This window comes from Bufo bufo, chromosome 1 (assembly GCF_905171765.1).
Source record: "Bufo bufo chromosome 1, aBufBuf1.1, whole genome shotgun sequence".
NCBI lineage: Eukaryota > Metazoa > Chordata > Amphibia > Anura > Bufonidae > Bufo > Bufo bufo.
The window spans coordinates 480,165,657-480,191,835 of NC_053389.1; the positions used below are offsets into that span (position 1 = coordinate 480,165,657).

Below are 26,179 nucleotides of genomic sequence, written 5' to 3' on the forward strand. Positions count from 1 at the left end.
ATTCAGCATGCTGAATCCAGCCTGCTTTTGTGAGAGGGGCGTAGGGGGCTTCTTAAGCTCCGCCGCCCAGATCTCCTGGTGCACGTCCTTTCTCGCCCCTCCCTCCCGGCCCTTCTCCTTACATCTGCCATAGGGTATGCCCCCTTTATTTCGCCTACCCTCGTCACGTGGCAACAGGCACACCACCAGCCACTTTAGCTAGATTAGGTTCAGTCACACTCACCAGGCTTCGCGCCGTAGCCAGGACCACAAACAACTTTTATTTTCTTTTTTTGAGGGAAGATAACATAAAAAATAGCAATTTTAACATTTTGTGGGATTTATTTTTCCGGCATTTGATATGTGGTATAAATAATATGATAACTTTTACTCTGTGGGTCAGAATAAAGTTGCCATATTTATATATTTTTTAGATTTGTTTTTCTCTTTTCCCTGCAGCCTGTCAGCTCCCCTACTGCCCCTCCTTCTTTTCGAGGCTAGATGAGGTCACAGCTCTTTATATTTCAGGGTTGGTAACAGCTAGAGATATGAAACTGGTCTTGTTTCAAAGCGGACAGTTTAGGCTTTAAGACAAGATTGGCAGCATTATCTCATCTACATAGGAAGATATAGCTGTTAGAAGTCGGTTTGGGAGTGACAGCTGCTATCACTCCTGACCCATTTCTAACAGCTATATCTCCCTATGTAGAGGACATCATGCTGTGATTCTGGTCTTATTTTAAGGCTGTCAGCTTTCAAACAAGACTAGTCCTATATTTTTATATACTAAGCCTGAAATATGAAGAGTTAAAGCAGTCCTCCCCCTTGCGGCCCGAGCTCTGCTTGGGCTGGACTGTTAAGGGCTTAAAAGAGTTTTCCAAGACTATAAGGCCTCATGCACACGACCAAATTTTGTTTCCGTGTCCGATCCATTTTTTTTTTTTTCGGATAGGATGCGGACCCATTCATTTCAATGGGTCCTCAAAAAACGCGGACAGCATGTGCTGTCCGCATCAGTATGTCCGTTCCGTTGCTCCGCAAAACAAATTGTGCATGTCCTATTTTTTTCTAGTTTGCGGACAAGGATAGGCATTAGTGCAATGGATCCGCAAAAAAACTGATGCCATACGGAACGTCATCCGTTTTTTTTTGCGGACCGCAAAACAAATACGGTCGTGTGCATGTAGCCTAATACGGATGACCCATCCTCTGGGTAGGTCATCAGTATCTGATCAGTGGGGGTCCGACACTGGCGCTCCTGTGACTGTCACGTCCTTCTCTGTGTTTAGCAAGCCCAGTGCTGTACATGGTATAGCGGAAGGTGCTTGATATCGCAGCTCAGCCCCATTCACTTCTATGGGGCTAAGCTCCTCCTAAGCCATGTGACTGATGCACATTTCACCACTAGGCCTAGGGAAAGCAGCAAGAAGACCACGGTGCTACTGCAAGTGCCGGTGCCTTCTCAAACAGCTGATCGGCGGAGGTCCTGGGTGTCGGAACCCCACTCATCAGATACTGATGATCTATCCAGAGGAATCTCATCCACATGCGGCATACAAAATCCACAGTGTACACTAACTTTTGCTGCGGGTTTTCAATCTGTTTCATGCTGATTATGCTGCTGGCTTTACCTGAGGCTTTCAGCCTTTAGAGCGCATTGCAAAGGTTGAAAGCAATGGAGGACACACTTTGATCCCTCCAGTGATCATTTTGCAAAAATCAGCTCGTTTCGGGCATTTTTTGTTGTGCAGTTTTTCCTTCTGATCCACTTTCAGATTTATCAAACTATTAAGTGTACGCACAGCCTATGAATACGTATCTTTTTACAGGCTACAATCAGACCTTATGTGTTGGCTTATCTTGCTGTCCCGTGTTGCTCTCTTCCATCTGCCTACCACATCCTCAAAGATACAGAGTGAAAATTCTTCAAATAGTTTTCAGTTTTGATTGTAATATGAGATAGTATCAAAGGAAATGAGAAATGAATGAAACCGTTCCTGGGATATGTTCTATGTTTAGTGTTCCTGAGAGAGGTGTGTTACCTTTTAAGGATCTTGTTTGTTGATGTAGCAAACCTTGTGGCATGATCACACAGTAGTTGTGCTTGGGTTGACATAATAATCTTCATGATACTTTGTCAACAGGGCCTTAGTAGATGGCTGACTGCTCTGCTGGTCGTATCAGGGAGAGAAATCCATTCTAACAATATCACTTCTTACATTTTGGCCTCATGCACACGACAGTATTTTTTAACGGTCCGCAAAACGGGGTTCCGTTGGTCCGTGATCCGTGACCGTTTTTTCGTCCGTGGGTCTTCCTTGATTTTTGGAGGATCGTTTTGGTGTCCGCCTGGCCGTGCGGAGCCAAACGGATCCGTCCTGACTTACAATGCAAGTCAATGTGGACGGATCCGTTTGACGATGACACAATATGGTGCAAAATTGCAAACGGATCCGTCCCCCATTGACTTTCAATGTGAAGTCAGGAGTTAATATACCATCGATCGGAGTTTTCTCCAATCCGATGGTATATTTTAACTTGAAGCGTCCCCATCACCATGGGAACGCCTCTATATTAGAATATACCATCGGATTTTACTTGGATTATAATTTACTTGGATTATAATTTATTTGGATATGGGTTATCTTACTTTGTCTTAGCTCCGGTAATAGCAGGCAGTGCGGGGGGGCGGCGCTTACTCACTGACTAGGCGGCGCAGGCGCGTGACGTCAGTGAGTGAGCGCCGCCCCCCCGCACTGCCTGCTATTACCGGAGCTAAGACAAAGTAAGATAACCCATATCCAAATAAATTATAATCCAAGTAAAGAGCTCAGCAATGAGCAATGATTAAAGTTAAAGTAGTTACTGATTAGTTTATAAATATACTGCTGTGAGCGTCGGGGAGGGAGATCTGTGGATGGCACTGTAGGGGGATCTCAGATCCGCCTACAGTGCCATCCACAGATCCCCCTCCCCTAAACAGTGCCATCCACAGATCTCCCCCCTAAACAGTGCCATCCACAGATCTCCCCCCTAAACAGTGCCATCCACAGATCTCCCCCCTAAACAGTGCCATCCACAGATCTCCCCCCTAAACAGTGCCATCCACAGATCCCCCTCCCCTAAACAGTGCCATCCACAGATCCCCCCCCTAAACAGTGCCATCCACAGATCCCCCCTCCCCTAAACAGTGCCATCATGGCACTGTTTAGAGGAGGGGTATCTGTGGATGGCACTGTTTAGGGGGGGGGGGTCTGTGGATGTCTTTGTGATTAATTACTCTGCTTTAATTATGTTCAATTTGTAGCAATAAAAATACATCCTGCATATCAGATATTTACATTACAATTCATAACAGTAGCAAAATTAGTTATGACGTAGCAAGGAAAAAAATGTAATGGTTGGGGGTCACCACAACATGAGGAACTGTATTAAGGGGTCACGGCTTTAGAAAGGTTGAGAACCACTGGTCTAGAGGTTGCTGGACATCTGTATTGGGGAAACACATGGTCCAGCTATTGCATGTGGCCGAGACCTAATTCCAGTTGCCAAAGGCTGCATAAGTTTCCCCCAAAAATTGAAAAATAAAAGTAATTAGAGCAGCTACTCAATGACCGTGTCTGGGTATAGCTCTTAACCCCTACACCTGAGTTTCCTATACAGTGTTATTCATGTATTGGCCACTGAGTGGTAGGAGACTATGGTTTTGTGTGGTGGTGGTAATTTTTTCAGAATTTTTAATATTCTTCAATAAAAAGTATATTTTTATTTTGGATAGGGTTGTTGCGGGTATCGAAATTTCGATACCCAATCGATACTTTTGTCCCGGTATCGATACGATACCGGGATTTCCGTTTTTTCGATACTGGGCTGCGCTTCTGCGCAGTCTAGTATCTCTGAACATGAGCGCGCTGCTATCGGCGCGCTCATGTTCTCTCAGCAGCACGGGGAGAAGGAAGCTGTCCTCCCTCCCCCTGTGCTGCTGCCGCTGCCACCAATGAGAAGAGAGGGGCGGAGGAGGGGCGGCAATGAGAAGAGAGGGGGTGGAGGAGGGGCGGCAATGAGAAGAGAGGGGCGGAGGAGGGGCGGGCGCACTGCGCCACCAATGATAGGATTACTATCGGAGCGATGGGAGGAGACATCAGCTTCACTAGTGGGCGTTCCTTTTCCCTGCGCTGCGATTGGACAGCGCTACAGCCAGGGAGAAGGAACGCCCACTAGTGAAGCTGATGTCTCCTCCCATCGCTCCGATAGTAATCAGCAGCATGTGGAGCAGGAGAGGAGACAGTAATGGGGCACTGCGGGCGAACGGAGCGGCGCCCAGGACTAAATGGTGAGTGCTGAGACATCGCTGGGCGCCGCTCTGTGTGGCCTAATAGTGAAAGTCTGGACTCATATACAGTAGTCAGTCTTTAACACATACAGGAGGCGGGTGCCGGCAGCAGAATCGCATTGCCGGCACCCTGCCCCTGACAGGGAGCTGCGATCAGCGGCAGTTAACTGCCGCTGATCTGCTAGTACCCGCCTCCTGTATAAAGGGGTAAAATCATTGGTGGTGCAGTGCACCCCCTCCCCCTCAATCCCCCCATCCCATTAAAATCATTGGTGGCACAGTGCGCCGGCCCCTCTCAACCCTCCAGTATTAAAATCATTGGTGGCAGTGGCCACAGGGACCTCTCCACTCCCCCTCATTGGTGGTGCAGTGGCAGCTTCTGATCGGAGCCCCAGCTGTGTAAGCCTGGGGCTCCGATTGGTTACCATGGCAGCCAGGACGCTACAGAAGCCCTGGTTGCCATGGTAACATCCCTGATGCTGTGTGCACAAAGCACAGAGCAGCAGGGACAGTGTGGAGTCCTATTCACCCTGATAGAGATCTATCAGGGTGAATAGGAAAAGGGATGAAAGATCCCAGGTTCTAGCCCCTAAGGGGGGAAATAGTTATTAAATAAAAAGTGAAAAAAAAACAAACACTAAAATATGAAGTATAAATCACCCCCCTTTTCCCAATTTCACATATAAAATATATAAATAAACATATTACATCGCCACGTCAGAAAAGTCCAAACTATTAAAATATAAAAAAAAAATCTAGGTGGTGAATGCCGGAACAGAAAAAATAAAATAAAAACTGCGCGATTCGCCATTTTTAAAAATGAGGAATGCACGTGGCTTTTTTTGTTTATTTTTTTCGCGTGGTATCGAATGGTATCGAGTATCGCAATACTTTTTCATGGTATCGAAACCGAATCAAAAATTTGGTATCGCAACAACTCTAATTTTGGATGTTGGACAAACCTTCTTCCTTTTGGAAACAACCATGTTTGTGCATCTTTGGGAATACAGAGGTGAGCTGGTTTCTGTTACCTATAGTGTATTTCAGTAATCCAGATTATTTTACTGGCATTGATGCCAGATGAACTGTACCCTGATGAAGGACCTCATGCACATGGGCACGTTGTGGGTCTTTATCACACAGATTCTGTAGCGTCCCCATGAAATCCAGTGCATGGAGGCAGAATGCCGAAAGTTCATACGAAGGACAATTTGCAGCTTACTCCATGAGACGCCATATCTCATAAATCTAGAATGATGAATAGGTACAAAGCTACACTGAGTAAGGCCTCTTTCACACGAGCGCCCCGGATTTGCTCCGGACGCGTCACGCGTGCATTCCTGGAAAACTGCACGAGTAGGCATGCAATTGCAGTCAGTTTTGACTACGATTGCGTTCCGATGTTCAGTTTTTTCTGTGTGAGTGCAATGCGTTTTGCACGCGAACCCGGACTTCTTCACTAAGGTTCGGGTTTGGGTTAGGTGTTCTATTTATGTTATTATTTTCCCTTATAACATGGTTATAATAGGAAAATAATAGCATTCTTAATAAAGAATGCTTACAAAAATGTGCCTTGAGGGGTTAAAAAAGGAAAAAAACATTAACTCACCTCATCCACTTGTTCGCGCAGCCGGCATCGTCTTCTTTCAGAACCTGCAAAATGACCTTTGATGACGTAAGATTTCTATCTTCATTCACGTTGTGAGCGCGATTACGTCATAAAAGGTCCTTTTGCGGGTCCTGAAAGAAGAAGCAAGAAGACGATGCCGGCTGCGTGATCAATTGGATAAGGTGAGTTAATTATTTTTAACCCCTCAATCCACATTTTAGTTACAATTCTGTATTAAGAATGCTATTATTTTCACTTTTAACCTTGTTATAAGGGAAAATAATACAGGGAATACACTTTTAATGTCATCTCCTAGCAACCATGCGTGAAAATCGCACCGCATCCCCACTTGCTTGCGGATACTTGCGATTTTCATGCATCCCCATTCATTTCTATGGGGCCTGCGTTGCGTGAAAAACGCAGAACATAAAACATGCTGCGATTTTCACGCAAAAGTTATGCGTGAAAATCACAGCTCATCTGCGCAGCCCCATTGAAGTGAATGGGTCCGGATTCCGTGTGGGTGCAATGCATTCACCTCACGCATTGCACCCGCACGGAATTATCGCCTGTGTGAAAGGGGCCTAAAGGAACAAAGAGCAATAGAAAATCTTGGCAGGATCACCAGTGTTTGGATGTGATACTCGTATATCTGCAAAACTGGAAATCTTCAGTGATAAACTTCTGTCCATTTTAAATTTTAACACAAACTTATATGACCGTGATTGTTTCATGTACAATATGTCCATAACTCTTAGGGGCCTGGCTATTGGATGCTGGCACTGGTATCTGCTGTGGGATCACCGCTCTCACCCTTCTATTGGCAGCTCTCGTGCATTGCCGTATAGGAGGCCTTTGTGTTCCTGCTTGCATCTTCCCACTGGAAAGGTCTAAAAGATGCATGAGCAGCTCTAGTACCATGTAATTTTACCCCTGGCCAAGACAGATTTTTTTCATTTCTATTGCAAGGATAATTATCAAAAGTAATTTACTGCAACATGAGAAGAGCGTTTCCTAGAGCTCAGCATACAGAAGGTTACATTCATCACATTGCTGTCTTAAAGCAACATTTACCCACCATCTGTGGTGGCAGTCGTTTGTCTTCTGCTGCGGAGATCTAGTATATATGAATAGTAGAAGTACAGCGCATTTAGACGAGTAGGTCATTGTTACAAAGATTTATGGTAGACAGTAATCTTGTAGTGTGAATTTATGTAGCGACTGAAGGATTGTTCTGAAAACGCTTGATTGTAAAAATCATTTATCCAAATGAATAAATTGTTAGTCGTTGTTGAATTGTGAATACACCAACACAATAACCTGGGCTGTCAAAATAATGGAAAAAGCTCAACTGAAAATATCGCCTATAAGCTCCTCCACGGTTTAATATAACAAAATATAAAGCTTTATTGAATACAGGTTTAAAACATATTTAAATCACATATAGTAAGAGGTTCCCATAATCGTAAAAATATCACAAGACCAGTTTGTGATATTTTTAGGATTATGGGAACCTCTTACTATATGTGATTTGCTGCCTGTTCTTAACCCTTAAGATACCAGAGGTTTTTTCGTTTTCGCGTTTTCATTTTTCTTCCCCATCTTTCTTGAGCCACAACTCTTTTATATATTTCTGTTCACATAGCTGTTTGAGGGCTTGTTTTTTGCGGGACAAGTTGTACTTTAATGCCACCGTTAATTATGGCATACAATGTAGTGGGAAGTAGAGTTGTTGCGATACCAAAATTTTGATTCGGTTTTGATACCATAAAAAAGTACTGCGATACTCTATACCAATCGATACCACGCGAAAAAAATAAAACAAAAAAGCCACGAGCATTCCGCATTTTAAAAAATGCTGAATCGCGCAGACTTTTCGGACGTGGCGATGTTTGTTTATTTATTGTTTATATATTTAATATTTAAAATTGGGAAAGGAGGTGACTTATACTTAATATTTTGGGTTTTTTTTTTTTTTTTTTCTTTTTTTTTTTTTTTTTTTACAGTTTATTTAATAACTATCCTGGGATCTTCTAATCCCTTGTCCTATTCACCCTAATAGAGCTCTATTAGGGTGAATAGGACTTTACACTCTCCCTGCTGCTCTGTGCATAGTGCACACAGCAGCAGAGAGATTACCATGGCAGCCAGGGCTTCAGTAGCGTTCTGGCTGCCATGGTAACTGATCGGAGCCCCAGGATTACACTGCTGGGGCTCCGATCAGAAGCTGCCACTGCCACCAATGAAGAGGAGGGGAGGGGAACCTGAGGGGTTAATCACAGCTTCCTGTCAGAGGCAGGATGTCGGCTATGCGATTCTGCTGCCGGTACCTGCCTCCTGTATTAAAAGTTAAAGACGACCTTATATGGGTTCTGACTTTGTTAAGCAGCAGACTACATAGAGTGGCGCCCAGGGATGTCCCAGCACTTACTATTATTCCTGGGCGCCGCCCTGTTCGCCCGATGTGCCCCAGTTACAGTCTCCTGCTCCGTATGCTAATTACTATCGGAGCAATGGGGAGGAGACAGCAGCTTCTCTAGTGGGCGTTCCTTCTCCCCTGGCTGTAGCGCTGTCCAATCGCAGCGCAGGGAGAAGGAACGCCCACTAGAGAAGCTGCTGTCTCCTCCCCATTGCTCCGATAGTAATTAGCATATGGAGCAGGACTGCAGGAGATGGTAATGGGGCACAGGCGCACAGCGGGCAAATGGAGCTGCGCCCAGGAATAATAGTAAGTGCTGGGACATCCCTGGGCGCCGCTCTGTGTAGCCTGCTGCTTAAAGTCCGGACCCATGAAAAGTACTATCATTGGTGGCGCAGTGGGCCTTCCCCTCTCTCCCCATTGGTGGCTGCAGCAGCAGCACAGGGGGGAGGGAGAGACTGCTTCCTTCTCCCCTGTGCTGCTGAGGGAACATGAGCACGCTAAGAGCAGCGCGCTCATGTTCTGTGATACTAGACTGCGCAGAAGTGCAGGCCAGTATCGAAAAAATGGAATACCCCGGTATCGTATCGATTGGGTATCGAAATTTCGATACCCGCAACAACCCTAGTGGGAAGCGGTAAATAAATTCCAAATGGGGTGGAATTGGGGGGGGCTAAAACACGCAATTCCTCCACCATTTTACAGGTTTTGTTCCCACAGTGTTCCGTTTTCGGCAAAACTGACATATGCCCTAAAAGGGTAACCTTCATGTTTTCATCAAAAAATCTATTTTGGCATATGACTGATGCAGCAGCATTATGCATAAATCAATCTTTTGTTTCTTCACATACCACTGTTTTCCTTGAGTTTTTCCGTTAGTTACGGCTGTTTAAACATTTGCAATATGAGGACCTTCTCAAGATAGCTCCTTGGCCGGTTCTCTGAGGCCAAAACTGCTTTCCCTTACTTCCCATACACACTTGCTGTAGCCAGCAGCTCCCTGCCAGCCAATCAGATTGGATTACTGAGAGACACGCCTCCTCACTCTGAAGCCTAATGCAGGCATGCAGTGTGGAAGACCGCCCCTCTATCTTCTGTTTATACTAAAAGGAAGACAGACAAGCCATAGCAACGGCCTTTTAAGGGAGCTGTGGAAAGGGACAGAGGACATTAATGAAATCTGTTATTATAAGGTAATTACAGATCTTTTGACAATCATTGACAGACTAACTCAGGTATACATGCCTAGCTCTAATAAACTAGTAAATAAAATAAAAAAATGACAGTTACCCTTTAATTCTCTGGGTCAGTACGATTACGATACACCATATGTATAGATTTTTTTTATGTCTCAATAGTGTAAAAATAAATTGGACTTTGAAAAAAAATATTTTTTTTTATGTCACCATTTTCTGACCCCCATACATTTTATAGTTATATCTACACATTTTATTACATTTGTTTGAGTAAGAGAAGCCGTATTGTAAAAAGCGCAAGCGTCCAGGTTTTGCGCATTTAGATGCCGTGATCTCACTTGATCACGACATCTAAAGTCTTTAATTACCGTGATTGGCATTATTGCCGGTTGTGGTAATTAGCCGTAGGTCTTTGCTGTTTGAAACAGCCGAGACCTGCCGGCCAGGACCCCTGCTGCACGTGCCATGTTTGCCTATTGCTCCAGCGTCATACATGAGCTTCCCTTCACACATTTAGGCCTCTTGCACACGAACGTGCCGTGTTTTGCGGTCCGCAAATTGCAGATCCGCAAAACACGAATGCCGCTTGCGTATCTTCCGCAATTTGCGGAATGGAACAGACGGCCCATTATTGAAATGCTTATTCTTCTCCCCAAAACAGACAAGAATAGGACATGATCTATAATTTTTGCGGGGCCACGGAACGGAGCAACAGATGCGCACAGCACACGGAGTGCTGTCCGCATCTTTTGCGGCCCCATTGAAGTGAATGGGTCCGCACCTGAGCCACAAAAAATGCGGAAACCAAACCACGGTCGTGTGCAAGAGGCCTTAGCCTGTATCAGTGCAGCATTTCTTGCTCCGATGCTCCTCTTTGCCCTGTGCTGCATAACGCAGAGCAAGGTCTGTTTGTTTACTGGCGGTGACGTACATGTGGTTCCCACCTCTGGACCACTCGGATGCCGTAGCCCACATGTTTAAAGATGCGACTTCCGCCACACATATACGGCGGCGGTTGTGAAGGGGTGTTCCGGTTATAGAAAGTTATCCTCTGTCCTGTGGATAGGAGATGGCTTTCTGTAACCTGGAATACCACTTTATAGGGGCTGTCTCGTTTCAGCAAATCATTTTATCATGTAGAGGACTTTACAAGGCACTTACTAATGTATTGTGATTGTCCATATTGCTTCCTTTGCTATCTGGATTAATTTTTCCATCACATTATACACTGCTCATTCCAGGGGTTACGGTCACCATGGTAGCGCATGTGTGCCTATATGCACTCCCACGCCCCTGGCCACCAGAGAGGCCATCACTTTTTCCAATAGTGTGCAAATCTGTCTAAGGCCTCTTTCACACTTGCGTTGTCCGGATCCGGCGTGTACTCCACTTGCCGGAATTACACGCCGGATCCGGAAAAACGCAAGTGTACTGAAAGCATTTGAAGACGGAACCGTCTTCCAAATGCGTTCAGTGTTACTATGGCACCCAGGACGCTATTAAAGTCCTGGTTGCCATAGTAGTAGTGGGGAGCGGGGGAGCAGCATACTTACCGTCCGTGCGGCTCCCCGGGCGCTCCAGAGTGACGTCAGAGCGCCCCATGCGCATGGATGACGTGATCCATGCGATCACATGATCCATGCGCTTGGGGCGCCCTGACGTCACTCTGGAGCGCCCGGGGAGCCGCACGGACGGTAAGTATACTGCTCCCCGCTCCCCACTACACTTTACCATGGCTGCCAGGACTTTAGCGTCCCGGCAGCCATGGTAACCACTCTGAAAAAGCTAAATGTCGGCTCCGGCAATGCGCCGAAACGACGTTTAGCTTAAGGCCGGATCAATGCCTTTCAATGGGCATTAATTCCGGATCCGGCCTTGCGGCAAGTGTTCCGGATTTTTGGCCGGAGCAAAAAGCGCAGCATGCTGCGGTATTTTCTCCGGCCAAAAAACGTTCCGTTCCGGAACTGAAGACATCCTGATGCATCCTGAACGGATTTCTCTCCATTCAGAATGCATTGGGATAATCCTGATCAGGATTCTTCCGGCATAGAGCCCCGACGACGGAACTCTATGCCGGAAGACAAGAACGCAAGTGTGAAAGAGCCCTAAGTGGAATACATATGATCTGCAAAATGATATAATTCATATGATTTAGGCTACTTTCACACTTGCGTTCAGAGAGGATCAGTCTGGTGTCTGCACAGACTGATCCTTTCCTACGGATCCGTCTGCATTATAGTTTAGAAAAAATTCTAAGTCTGAAAGTAGTTCAGACGGATCCGTCCAGACTTTACATTGAAAGTCAATGGGGGACGGATCCGTTTGAAAATTGAGCCATATTGTGTCAACTTCAAACGGATCCGTCCCCATTGACTTACATTGTAAGTCTGGACGGATCCGTTTGCCTCCGCACGGCCAGGCAAGCAGCGTTCAGGTGTCCGCTTGCTGAGCGGAGCGGAGGCTGAACGCCGCCAGACTGATGCACTCTGAGCGGATCCGCGTCCACTCAGAATGCATTGGGGCAGTACGGATGCGTTCGGGGCCGCTTGTGAGCCCCTTCAAACGGAACTCACAAGCGGAGCCCCGAACGCTAGTGTGAAAGTAGCCTAAGTTGTAAATTCTACCAGCGACAGTAAAAGGGCACACTGAGATTTGCACGCCACTAGCTGGCTGCTCTAAAGAGCATTACAGTTAATCAGGATAAAGTTGCAAGCAGATAAGCCGTGCCCTTGACAGAATAGGTTTCTTTTTTCGGTTATTCTCTGAGAACTGTGCGATTGTATTTCCTTTTGGCTGGTATATTCCATGAAGGGGTAACAAAGGGTGAACCTCACACCTGTTACGGGCTGTCGGCATAGCATTACTGCTTGCAGACAGGAAAAAGCAAGTCTAATTAAGAAAAAAAATGGCAAGTTTTGTCAATGAGCTGCTAACCTCATCAAACCTGTATATATCTTTATTCAGTGTCTTTCTCCTCTGAATGAAGGTTGAGTTTGGGAATTGGAGCACTGCCGCCACCATGAGGGAGCTGGGGAATCCGCTCATCTAGGTGATGTTTGCAGTTGATTAAAATATTCTTTGTGGCAACCATTGATGGTGATTTTTTATTTTTTTTCCAGGTCTTTGGATGATGTGTTTACTATGGCTAGCGACCCCCTTGAAGGTTTTCACGAAGTGAACCTTGCTTCACCCACAACTCCAGATGTTGGTGTTATTGATATAAAACCTCAGGAACCTACTACCTCGCCTAATGTCATCTACAGACATTTAGGTGTCACTTCAAACCCTGTCCAACCAAACACATTAAATGCATCAGACCTACCAACGCAGCCTGTATATTCCTCTCCAAGGCATTTAAACTGTCGGGACCTTACAGGGAAAAGGTGAGACCTAGCAGATTACAGTGATCTTTTAAAGGAAGGCTTCTGGGGTCAGCAAATGTTATTCTTTGTATAATGACACAGTGTTCCAGTATACTTCCTGTATCAACATATCAACCTGGTGTTTCAAGGTGCAGTCCTTCATTCATATGACTAGAAGAACGTTTTGCCCCATGAGAGTAAACAGTGAAAGTTCCTACTGAATGACTGCTAAGAGATCTTGAAAACCACGAGGAATTGATGCAGGAAGTATATTGGAATATATTCATTTATTAGCTGTGACTGGAAGACTTCTTTAATTCTACTCTTGTAAGAGCAGCTCCCTGTACATGCAAGAAAAAGTAAGGGTACTTTCACACTTGTGGCAGAGGATTCCGGCAGGCAGTTCCGTCGCCGGAACTGCCTGCCGGATCCGTCAAAACGTATGCAAACTGATGGCAATTGTCAGACGCATCAAGATCCTGATCCGTATGACAAATGCATTTAAATGCCGGATTCGTCTCTCCGATTCGTGTCATCCAGAAAAATGGATCCAGCATTTATTTTTTTTCAAATTTTTTTTTGTGGTCTGAGCATGCTCAGACCGCAATGCCGGATTCGTTTTGCCGGCACACTCGGGGCCAAATTCGGCATTAATGCATTTCAATGGGAAAAAATGCCGGATCCGGCATTCCGGCAAGTGTTCCGGAATTTTTGACAGAGATAAAAGGTATTATCTCTGTCCTGAAAAGTCAAAAAGGCTGAACTGAAGACATCCTGATGCATCCTGAACGGATTGCTCTTCATTCAGAATGCATTAGGATAAAACTGATCAGTTATTTTCTGGTATTGATCCCCTAGGACGGAACTCAATGCCGGAAAAGAATAACGCTAGTGTGAAAGTACCCTAAGTGAACCCTTTTGGAATTACTTGAATATCTGCATTGATTGCCAGTAAAGCGTGGTCTGATTGTTATCTAAGTTACAATTCCAAACAAGCACAATAACAATGAACAGATGTACTGCTCATGTTCTTTATAGTAAATAGTAAGGGTAGGTTCACATCTAGGAACAGAATACCAGAATCCCCGGATCCAGCACATCATAGACACTGCCATTACTAGGGTTGTTTCAATACCAAAATTTTGATTCGGTTTTGATACCATAAAAAAGTATTGCGATACTGGATACCACACGAAAAAAATAAAGCACCAAAAAAAGCCACGTGCATTCCGCATTTTATGGAACGTCCGGCCCATAATAGAACAGTCCGATGCTATTTTTTTGGGGGACAAGGTGACTAAAAAAAATGGCGAATCGCACAGTTTTTATTTATTTTTTTCTGTTACGGCGCTCACAGCATATAGGACACTTTTTAAATATTTTAATAGTTTGGACTTTTCGTACGTGGCGATATGTAATATGTTTATTTATTGTTTATATATTTTATATGTACAATTTTTTTTTTTAGTTTATTTAATAACTATTAGTCCCCTTAGGGGCTAGAACCTGGGATCTTTTCATCCCTTGTCCTATTTACCCTCATAGAGCTAGCTCTATGAGGGTAAATAGGGCTTCACACTCTCCCTGCTGCCCTGTGCATAGTGCACACAGCAGCAGTGAGCTTACCATGGCAGCCAGGGCTTCAGTAGCGTCCTGGCTGCCATGGTAACCGATCGGTGCCCCAGAATTACACTGCTGGGGCTGCAATCACATCTGCCACTGCACCACCAATGAGGAGGAGGGGACCCTGCGGCCACTGCCACCAATGATTTTAATACTGGGGGGGTTGGGAGGGGGCACACTACGCCACCAATGATTAACATTTAATACAGGAGGCGGGTGCGGCACCTGAGTGGTTGGTTAATTGCCGCTGATCGCAGCTCCCCGCCAGCAACCACCTCCTGGATTTGTATTAAACGTTTACTTTCATTGGTGGCGCAGTGCGCCCTCCCCTCTCTCCTCATTGGTGGCAGCGGCACAGCGGGGAGGAAGAGAGTGCTTCTTTCTCCCCTGTGCTGCTGAGGAGAACACAGTGCGCGCTCCATGTTCTCTGATACTAGACTGCGCAATAGTGAAGTCTAGTATCGAAAAAAGGCAAATCCCGGTATCGAGGTAGATACCAGACAAAAGTATTGATTGGGTATCGAGAATTCGATACCCGAAACAACCCTAGCCAGCACCTCACAGATCCCAATATCTACACTGCTCAAAAAAATAAAGGGAACACTTAAACAATACAATGTAACTCCAAGTCAATCACACTTCTGTGAAATCAAACTGTCCACTTAGGAAGCAACACTGAGTGACAATCAATTTCACATGCTGTTGTGCAAATGGGATAGACAACAGGTGGAAATTATAGGCAATTAGCAAGACACCCCCAATAAAGGAGTGGTTCTGCAGGTGGTGACCACAGACCATTTCTCAGTTCCTATGCTTCCTGGCTGATGTTTTGGTCACTTTTGAATGCTGGCGGTGCTTTCACTCTAGTGGTAGCATGAGACGGAGTCTACAACCCACACAAGTGGCTCAGGTAGTGCAGCTTATCCAGGATGGCACATCAATGTGAGCTGTGGCAAGAAGGTTTGCTGTGTCTGTCAGCGTAGTGTCCAGAGCATGGAGGCGCTACCAGCAGACAGGCCAGTACATCAGGAGACATGGAGGAGGCCGTAGGAGGGCAAGAACCCAGCAGCAGGACCGCTACCTCCGCCTTTGTGCAAGGAGGAACAGGAGGAGCACTGCCAGAGCCCTGCAAAATGACCTCCAGCAGGCCACAATTGTGCATGTGTCTGCTCAAACGGTCAGAAACAGACTCCATGAGGGTGATATGAGGGCCCGACGTCCACAGGTGGAGGTTGTGCTTACAGCCCAACACCGTGCAGGACGTTTGGCATTTGCCAGAGAACACCAAGATTGGCAAATTCGCCACTGGCGCCCTGTGCTCTTCACAGATGAAAGCAGATTCACACTGAGCACATGTGACAGACGTGACAGAGTCTTGAGACGCCGTGGAGAACGTTCTGCTGCCTGCAACATCCTCCAGCATGACCGGTTTGGTATTGGGTCAGTAATGGTGTGGGGTGGCATTTCTTTGGAGGGCCGCACAGCCCTCCATGTGCTCGCCAGAGGTAGCCTGACTTGCCATTACCGAGATGAGATCCTCAGACCCCTTGTGAGACCATATGCTGGTGCGGTTGGCCCTGGGTTCCTCCTAATGCAAGACAATGCTAGACCTCATGTGGCTGGAGTGTGTCAGCAGTTCCTGCAAGACGAAGGCATTGATGCTATGGACTGGCCCACCTGTTCCCCAGACCTGAATCCAATTGAGCACATCTGGGACATCATGTCTCGCTCTATCCACCAACGTCACGTTGCACCACAGACTGTCCAGGAGTTGGCAGATGCTTTAGTCCAGGTCTGGGAGGAGATCCCTCAGGAGACCGTCCGCCACCTCATCAGGAGCATACACAGGCGTTGTAGGGAGGTCATACAGGCACGTGGAGGCCACACACACTACTGAGCCTCATTTTGACTTGTTTTAAGGACATTACATCAAAGTTGGATCAGCCTGTAGTGTGTTTTTCCACTTGAATTTTGAGTGTGACTCCAAATCCAGACCTCCATGGGTTGAAAAATTAGATTTCCATTTTTTTTTTGGTGTGATTTTGTTGTCGGCACATTCAACTATGTAAAGAACAAAGTATTTCAGAAGAATATTTAATTAATTCAGATCTAGGATGTGTTATTTTTGTGTTCCCTTTATTTTTTTGATCAGTGTATAATGAGTTCTGAATACAATGCATTTTGGTGGACAAAATACCACTGCATGTAGCAGAATTCTTTTTCCCCCTTTGTTGGAAACCTCCGCCACAGATGTGATCCTAGCCTACATGAGCCTGTTTGTTAATGACTTCTCCAAGAGGTGATTGGCAAAATGAGTTTTAGTTAAGGAGATAAGATTGGAAGTGTGGTTTCTCAGGTGCTTTGACCATGTAATAAAGGCACACAAAGCCTGGTTACTGACATCTGTTTATTCAAGAAATATTGGTTAGTGTGAAGCATGCCTGAGACAATGTGCTATGGAGATGCATGAAGTAGGAAAAGGCTACAAAAGTATTGTGCATCAATCCATGGCTAGATAAGTGGACATCTAGTTAAAGAGAATGGGGGACCTTTATTAAGCACGTTGCACCAGAACTATGGTTTAAAATGCACTAAAAACAATGGTGTTTTGATTTGTGCCAAATATGTCAACAGTTTTTTCCAGAATTTTCACTATAAAGAATGCATCACGCCAGAAATGAGTAATATCAAAGTGGGCGGGGCTATCCAATTGGTGCCTATTACACCTCAGTTATCATCCTCTTATCGGCAGAAATGGCTCCAATTGTTGCGGAAAATTAAGCTTATGTGGTGGTGGTTTGTGTAAAAAGTCGCATTTATGACAGAAAGATGCAACTTTTTTTCAAAAAGTCGCATTTATGAAAAGAGAACCAACTTGTGAGAACAAGTGATGGGTAAATATTAAAACAGGAGGCATTTATTATTTTCTAATAGAAATGAGCTAAACTGCAGTGTTTTGTCAGTAAGGGTACTTTCACACTTGCGGCAGAGTGATCGGGCAACCAGATCCGGCAAAACGTATGCCAACTGATGGCATTTGTAAGACTGATCAGGATCCTGATCAGTCTTAAAAATGCCTGATCAGTCAAAAAATGCATTAAAATGGCGGATCCGTCTTTCCGGTGTCATCCGACAAAACGAATCCGGCATCTATTTTTTTTACCTTTTTTTTCGGTCTGCGCATGTCAGGCAAGTCTTCAGGTTTTTTTTGCCGGAGATAAAACCGTAGCATACTGCGGTTTTATCTTTTGCCTGATCAGTCAAAATGACTGAACTGAAGACATCCTGATGCATCCTGAACGGATCGCTCTCCATTCAGAATGTATGGGGAAAAAAACTGATCAGTTCTTTTCCAGTATTGAGCCCCTAGGACGGAACTCTATGCCGGAAAAGATTAACGCTAGTGTGTAAGTACCCTAAATGGACCTCCAACAAAAACAAAATAATAACAAACACATCCTGAGTCTGAGACAAAAGTCGCAATTTACCACTGTGGCAAATATATTCCAAAAAGTCTCAAGTGCGATCTGGCAGGGTTGGCTGAAATGGCGCATTTTAGTTTTTAAAAGTCTAATTTTAGTGCCATTGGTGTTAAAATGTCGCAAATAGAGAGAAAAAGGCGGATAATCAAGTCACATTTTAAAAGTGGTGTGCGTCTTTTGATATGAGGTGAAATAAATCACCACTTCTGATTTGTTAGTATTTTTTTGGGGTGCAAATTACGTCAATATTGATTGTGTCACCTACTGTATAATTTTTTCTGCCAGTTAAAACCAGATAGTGTGGCATATATCCTTTTTTCTAGTCTGTTTTTATTTTCTGATTTGTAGATTTTTTTATTCTGTTTCTTGAACATGATTATGGGGGCTGCCATTTGCCTCAGCTGTTATTTACAGCATTTAGAGGTATGCTTTACAGCAGCCACCGTGGGCTATAGACCCAATGGACAGTGGCTGAACCAATTGATTTCTATGGGAGACATTTGTAGGCAAGGATGCTCTGTGCAGAGTTTAGGAGGGAGTAGATAAGCTGTGATATCACCTATTGTGAAAGACAGGATCCACCAATCTGTGTGGATAGATAGATAGATAGATATAGATTGTATTCTGCTTGTGATAAGTAGATGATCTGTACAGAACAAGGACAAGAAATGGTGCCTATTAGATTAGTGGCCAGTGTTAAAACTGAAGGATTTATGACCTTTTTTTAAAAATATATAGATAATGACATGGAAAATTAAAAATAACCACCAAAAGTTCTTCAAAAATATAAAAGCTTGATTTATACAGTAGGTTGTTTTTTGATGACACATTCCCACGAAGATCTCTAAGATCATGCAATGCTGAAAGAGATGACAAAGAACCCAAGAGTAAGAGCAAAAGACCTACAGAAGACCCTACAAACTGCAAAAAAAGATACCACGATGAAAGCCACTGCTGTCCAAGAAAATCATTGCTGCCTGTCTCAAGTTTGCCCAAGACCACCTGGATGTTTCACAATGCTTTTGGGAAAATGTGCTATGGACAAAAGTGGATTTTTTTGTCGCGCTATGTTCGGAGGAAAAAGAACAAGTATGGTGGAGGGAGCATTATGGTTTGGCATGACTTTGGTGTCTCAGGGTCTTGGTACCATTGAATTCTACAGTCTATCAAAAAGATTTACAGTAGAAATAAAGGGTAGATGACTATGGCCTCAAGCTGAAGAGACAGGTGATGCATCAAACAATGATTCAAAGTAGCTCAACTAGAGGACTTATTTCAGACTTGATGGCAGCAATACAGTCTATGATTTTACATATCAAGCCAAATAAACATCTGGTCCTTAGAACTAATTAAAATTAGATAAATACAACCTCAGGTGATCAACATATGACAAATTTTACCCTATCATTTATTTAACTCCTTAACTACCGCCTCTGATGGCGGGCAGTGCATGCAGACATCTTTTGGCATTGCCACACTTGAGGGAAGTTAGTGGCTGCTGGAGTAACAGGACCTGCTGGAGTAACAGGACCTGTGGTGACGTCACTTCGGTCATCACATGATCCATCACCATGGTAAAAGATCATGTGATGACCGGAGTGACGTCACCACAGGTCCTGTTCCTGTAATGAATGCTCACCACAGGTCCTGTTCAACAAAGGAGACAGACGAGAAGCCGGGCAGCGCGATCAAGTGGACTAAGGTGAGTTAAATTATTTGTAATTTTTTTTTAACCCCTCCAGCGCTATTTTACTATGCATTCTGTATTCAGAATGCTATTATTTTCCCTTATAACCATGTTCTAAGGGAAAATAATAATGATCGGGTCTCCATCCCGATCGTCTCCTAGCAACCGTGCGTGAAAATCGCACCGCATCCGCACTTGCTTGCAGATGCTTGTGATTTTCACGCAACCCCATTCATTTCTATGGAGCCTGCGTTACGTGAAAAACGCACAAAGAGGAGCATGCTACGATTTTTCACACAGCGCACAAGTGATGCGTGAAAATCACCGCTCATGTGAACAGCCCCATAGAAATGAATGGGTCGGGATTCAGTGCGGGTGCAATGCGTTCATCCGCGCGGAATACTCGCCCGTGTGAAAGGGGCCTAAGGGATTCATCTGCAGACAGCCCTAAGAACCTATTAAAGACCCCAGGGTTGTCTGTTCTGTAAGCCTGCTGTTAGGGCACTCTAATGTGGTCTGATGAGACCAAGATTGAACATTTTGGCCATAATTCCAAAAAGTATGTTTGGCACAAAGTTAAAAACTGTGCATCACCAAAAGAATACCATACAAACAGAGAATCATCTTGGAGGTATCATTATGCTTTGGGGCTATCTGCAGCTGGAACTGAGGCTTTAATCAAGGCAGAGGAAATTATGAACAGTTAAAAATATCAGTCAATTTTAGCACAAAAAAATCTTCAGGCCATTGCTGAAAGGCTGAAAATGAAGAGAAATCTTGCCTTTCAGCACAATAACGACTTATCATACCTCCACATCAACAAAAGAATGACTTCACCAGAAGAAGATCAGAGTTTTGGAATGACCCAGTCAGAGGACAGACCTGAATTCAGTTGAAAATCTGTGGGTTGACCTGAAGAGGGCTGTACACAAGAGCTGCCCTTGCAATCTGACAGATTTAGAATGTTTTTGCAATTAAGAGTGAGTAAAGGTTGCCAAATCAAGATGCGCCATGTTGATGGACTCTTGCCCAAAAAAGACTGAATGCTGTCATAAATTCAAAGGGTACTTCAACAAAGTATTAGTTTAAGGCCCCTTTCAGACGAGCAAGTTGCAGACTCCAGACTCGCAGTGCGAGTATGCAGCAGCTCCCGTCCTGTCCTTCCAGCACTGCTGGGGTCACATAACATTATATAGAATTTTGATGCTATATAACGCTTACAGTTCTGGAATGTATTGAATAACACTGACATAATGCTATTGGTGTTATCCAATACATTCCAGAACTGTAAGGGCTCTTTTACACCAGCGGATGCCATGCGGGTAATCCAAAAGAAATTAATCACCAGTCCGCAACAATGCTGTGCTGCAGGTCCGAAAAAGTGTTGTGGGGTCAGTCACGCTTTAAACAGGTATAAATATAGAGTTCGGACCGCGCATATCATCAAGGCCAGTATGCAAACAATTTTTCTTTCTTCCTTCTCCCTTTTGAAAGAGAACCGAGGGCTGCAAATATCCTATATGTGGATATCCTGCAACTAATAAAAGTTAAGATAGTGTAAGTCCGTACGGTTAGGTAACCTGCACTGCACAGATTATACTTGCACAGCGCTATGTCAACCAAGGCGTGTATATGATCCCTCCATAGCTAGTTGTTTTTATTCTGATGGAGATCCACGTTCCCATGCAATCCCGCAGGATCTGCCCACGGACTTAATTCAGATATACCCCAGGTGAATCTACAGTTTTTTTCTTCGATTTCTTTTCCTAGAGGTTTCTGTGAATACAAGTGGCTTCTGCAATAGTGAAGCTCCGATGATGTTTGGTTAAAAAAAATTATTTGCACATACTCACAAACACGCTCTTTAAAATTGGCACGCTGGGATTTTAAATGCCAATTTTAAAGAGCGTGTTTGTGAGTATGTGCAAATAATTTTTTTTAACCAAACATCACCGGAGCTTCACTATTGCAGAAGCCACTTGTATTCACAGAAACCTCTAGGAAAAGAAATCGAAGAAAAAAACAGTAGATTCACCTGGGGTATATCTGAATTAAGTCCGTGGGCAGATCCTGCGGGATTGCATGGGAACGTGGATCTCCGTCAGAATAAAAACAACTAGCTATGGAGGGATCATATACACGCCTTGGTTGACATAGCGCTGTGCAAGTATAATCTGTGCAGTGCAGGTTACCTAACCGTACGGACTTACACTATCTTAACTTTTATTAGTTGCAGGATATCCACATATAGGATATTTGCAGCCCTCGGTTCTCTTTCAAAAGGGAGAAGGAAGAAAGAAAAATTGTTTGCATACTGGCCTTGATGATATGCGCGGTCCGAACTCTATATTTATGCGGGTAATCCGCTGCGTGAAAAAGTGCCAAGCCCCGCTCCGGACAGCAGAGACACGGAGCATTAACATGATTGATAATGCTCTGTGCCTCTCTCTGACCTTTTTATTACAAAATCACAGTGAGATAAAGTTGTCACCGTGATTTGGTAGTAAAAAGATCACAGAGAGGCACAGAGCATTATCAATCATGTTAATGCTCCATGTCTCTGCTGTCCGGAGCGGGGCTTGGCACTCTTTCATGCAGCGGATTACCCTAAGGCCCCTTTTTACATGAGCGAGAATTCCTTGCGAGTGCAATGCGTGAGGTGAACGTATTGCACCCGCACTGAATCCGGACCCATTCACTCCAATGGGGCTGTGCACATGAGCAGTGATTTTCACGCATCACTTGTGCGTTGCGTCAAAATCGCAGCATGCTGCATATTGTGCGTTTTTCCCGCAACGCAGGCCCCATAAAAGTGAATGGGGCTGCATGAAAATCGCAAGCATCCGCAAGCAAGTGTGGATGCGGTGCGATTTTTAATCATGGTTCCTAGGTGACTATCAGGATGGGGACCTGATCTTTATTCTTTTCCCTTATAACATGGTTATAAGGGAAAATGGTAGCATTCCTGATACAGAATGCTAAGTAAATTATTGATGGAAGGGTTAAAAAAAATATATATATATAATAATAAACTCGCCTCATCCACTTGTTCGCGCAGCCCGGATCGTCTTTTTTTCTTCTTTGAGGACCTGGGAGGAAAAGGACCTTTGGTGATGTCACTGCGCTTATCACATGGTCCATCACCATGGTGACGGGCCATGTGATAAGCGCAGTGTCATCACCAAAGGTCCTTTTCCGCCAAGTTCCTCAAAGAAGAAGAAAGAAGACAAGCCGGGCTGTGCGAACAAGTGGATGAGGTGAGTTTATTTTTTAACCCTTCCATCAATAATTTACTTAGCATTCTGTATTAAGAATGCTATTATTTTCCCTTATAACCATGTTATAAGGGAAAATAATAAAATCTACAGAACATCGATCCTAAACCTGAACTTCTGTGAAGAAGTTCAGGTCTGGGTCTGCCCATTTTTCTCACGCACGTGCAAAATGCATTAAAACACTTTGCACTTGCGCAGAAAAATTGCGCATTTTCCCGCAATGCACCCGCATCTTTTCCCGCAACGCCCGTGTGAAACCAGCCTAAGGGTTACATAGCATCATGAATCGATATAATGCTATGCGACCCCAGCAGTGTTGGAAGGACAGGACGGGAGCTGTCTTATACTCACGATGCGAGTCCGAAGTGTGCAACTCGCTTGTCTGAAAGGGGCCTAAGGGTGTGCATATTTATGCAACTACATTATTTCAGTTCTTTAGTTTTATTTTTCCACCATAAAAGTTGTCTGTTTGTTTTTCAATTGAATTGAACAGATTATAGGTGACATTAAAGGTGGAAAAAGTTTTTGAAATTATTCTTCTTGGTCTTTTTGTTTTCTTTTTAACAGGACAAAAACCTGGCATTTTAACATAGGCGTGTAGACTTGCCACTGTAAGTCTGAATTAAAAAGTTATAACTATAGGATTTTAAAAGATCACTGAGTTTTTGTAAAACTTTTAATATGTCAGAGACATATCAAAGGTTTTGATCGTGGAGGTTTGAGTGCAGAGACCCCCACCGATTGCTAAAATGAGGAGAGAGAAACGCTCATACAGTATATCGCTTTATCTTTACCTTGCTGCAGGACGGACTCAATAAAAAGTCTGTAAAACAGTTGTAGAGCAGCACTCACGGACTTTATGACCACACTGATATGCAACAGCCGAGCCACGACCGCAGATCCTCAGGAGCCCAACGTATAGTGTACAAAAAGAGGCCACGGCAGCATCTTCAGTGAGTTCTTTATTGGAAAAGCTTCACAGAATGTGTGCCATAAAACCACACAGCAACGTTTCGGCTACATGGTAGCCTTTATCAAGCCTAGTATAGAGTGACCATATCCACCCTTTTAAAGTGCATGTGACTGTGCCCCCTACAATAGGGAGCCAATACAAAGTGTACCCCAATTAATATTATTACCAACCATGACTGCTATATAAAGGTAATTAGCATAAAGACAATTAAAAAGCAAAACCTCACATGTGCCTACTTTAACCCTAGTGTGGGCAAACGGTAGCCACCATCTGCGCTCATCAGGACTCGCCCCGCGCGTCTCCAGAACCTCAAGGCGCATGTCAATGATCTCATCTACAATCGTCCAGGATCAGGGGAGCACGTACTCGCGCGTCATCAACCCCGATCACATGATGAACATGTGATCATCACAGGGACCTCCAGGCCATTCCTCCTCATTCATTCTTACAACCTCCAATAGGTATCCGTGACCTGTGTGCATAAAACTCTGCACACAAAGGGCACGGAACTACAAAGGGAGGCCATAACAGGCAATGTAATTCTAATGGAGGGACCCCAAATTATGTCCTAACCCAAATGGAGGCCGCTGGCAGAGTCCCGATGTCACGGATCGGACCATATGCTTCACATCCATATTCTGCATGATATAAAAAAATAACCCATGTTTATCGTGTGACAGTCTAAAAACTAAATAAAACCATCTAACATACACACATACTGAATATGATATATCACAACAATTCATAGCAATTCCACCATTAGTTCGCTGGTGACAGAATCCCTTTAACAAGTATGGCTTGTTTGGATGGGTTTGTAGTAGAAATCCTCTTCTTATTAAAAAAGAACATGGCATCATGGCTTAAAGTTTGCCAAGTTGCATATGAACATACCACTCGACTTCTGGAACAATGGGGGAGATTTATAAAAATGGTGTAAAGTAGAACTGGCTTAGTTGCCCATAGCAACCAATCAGATTCCACGTTTCATTTTCCAAAGCAGCTGTGAAAAATGAAAGGTGGAATCTGATTAGTTGCTATGGGCAACTAAGCAAGTCCTACTTTACACCAGTTTGATAAATTTCCCCCAGCGTTCTTTGGACAGACAAGACCAAAGGGGAGGTGTTTGACTATAAGACCCCTTTCAGATGAGAGAGTATTTTATGATGCTATGTAACCCTTAGGGCTGTTTCACACGAGCGGATGCCGTGCGTGACATCCGCTCCGTGAATGACAGCCAAGACCCGATGCAGACTGCAGAAGCACAGAGCATTAACATGATTGATAATGCTCCGTGCCTCTCTGTGATCTCTTTACTACGAAATCACAGTGAGATAAAGTTGTCACTGTATCACGTGATCACAATGCGCCGTACGCGATGCCTCCCTGTCTGCTCTCCCTCCCATGCGCGCGCTCCCCTATCTTCAGGCTCCAAGTGCCCCACGTGATCACTGTAGACTTGCCATCTGCGGCAAGTCTACAGTGATCACGTGGGGCACTTGGAGCCTGAAGATAGGGGAGCGCGCTCACGGGAGGGAGAGCAGACAGGCAGGCATCGCGTACGGTGCATGCGCGATTCTGTTACAGGATCGCGCTTGTGTCCGCAAGAAAGACGGGATCGCGCGGCGAATGAGGAGGACGGCGCATGCGCAGGATTCACAAGCGCGGTCCCGGCGACTGAGCCGGCTGTCAATTACAGACCATAGAGGCGGGGTTAGGGCAGGGGAGGTACAGCCAGAGGTGAGGGAAGGGATACCCCCTTGACTTGTTGCGTGACTGTTGGAGCTGGAAATGTGAACTTTATAAGATGATTTTTTTCAAGAATAAACATCGCAGGAAAGCGGCACTAACATGTATAAGAACACACTGAAGATAATCTATAAGGTACTGTTGCTAGTTTATAAAGTGAAAATGAGGTGAAAGGTTCGCTTTAACCCCCCCCACCTGAAAAAGAATCAATATAAGTTAACCAGCAAGTTATGTGTACCCCAAAATGGTACCAATAAAAACTTCAACTTATCCCTCAAAAAAACAATATAAACATTTATATTTTTTCATTGTGTGTGTGTGTGTGTGTGTGTGTGTGTGTGTATGTATGTATGTATGTGTGTATATATATATATATATATATATATATATATATATATAATATGATATGATTGTTCACTAAGGCCCAAAACAGGCTACTGCACAACCCCCCTTAAATGCAAGGGTTCACTTTCTCTCTGCATCGTGGAAGTTTAA

The 26,179-nt window shown here is 44.4% G+C and overlaps 1 protein-coding gene across 2 annotated transcripts in view; it reads left to right on the forward strand.

The window, feature by feature from the left end:
* LOC120980630 (RAB3A interacting protein) overlaps window positions 1-26,179 on the forward strand; it is a 69,318-nt gene that overhangs the window by 17,411 nt on the left and 25,728 nt on the right. For both annotated transcript variants that reach the window (XM_040409848.1, XM_040409856.1), the window contains exon 2: window positions 12,656-12,919. In XM_040409848.1, coding sequence (XP_040265782.1) covers window positions 12,678-12,919 — 242 coding nt within the window. In that variant the 5' untranslated portion in view covers window positions 12,656-12,677. The remainder of the gene's footprint in view (window positions 1-12,655; window positions 12,920-26,179) is intronic.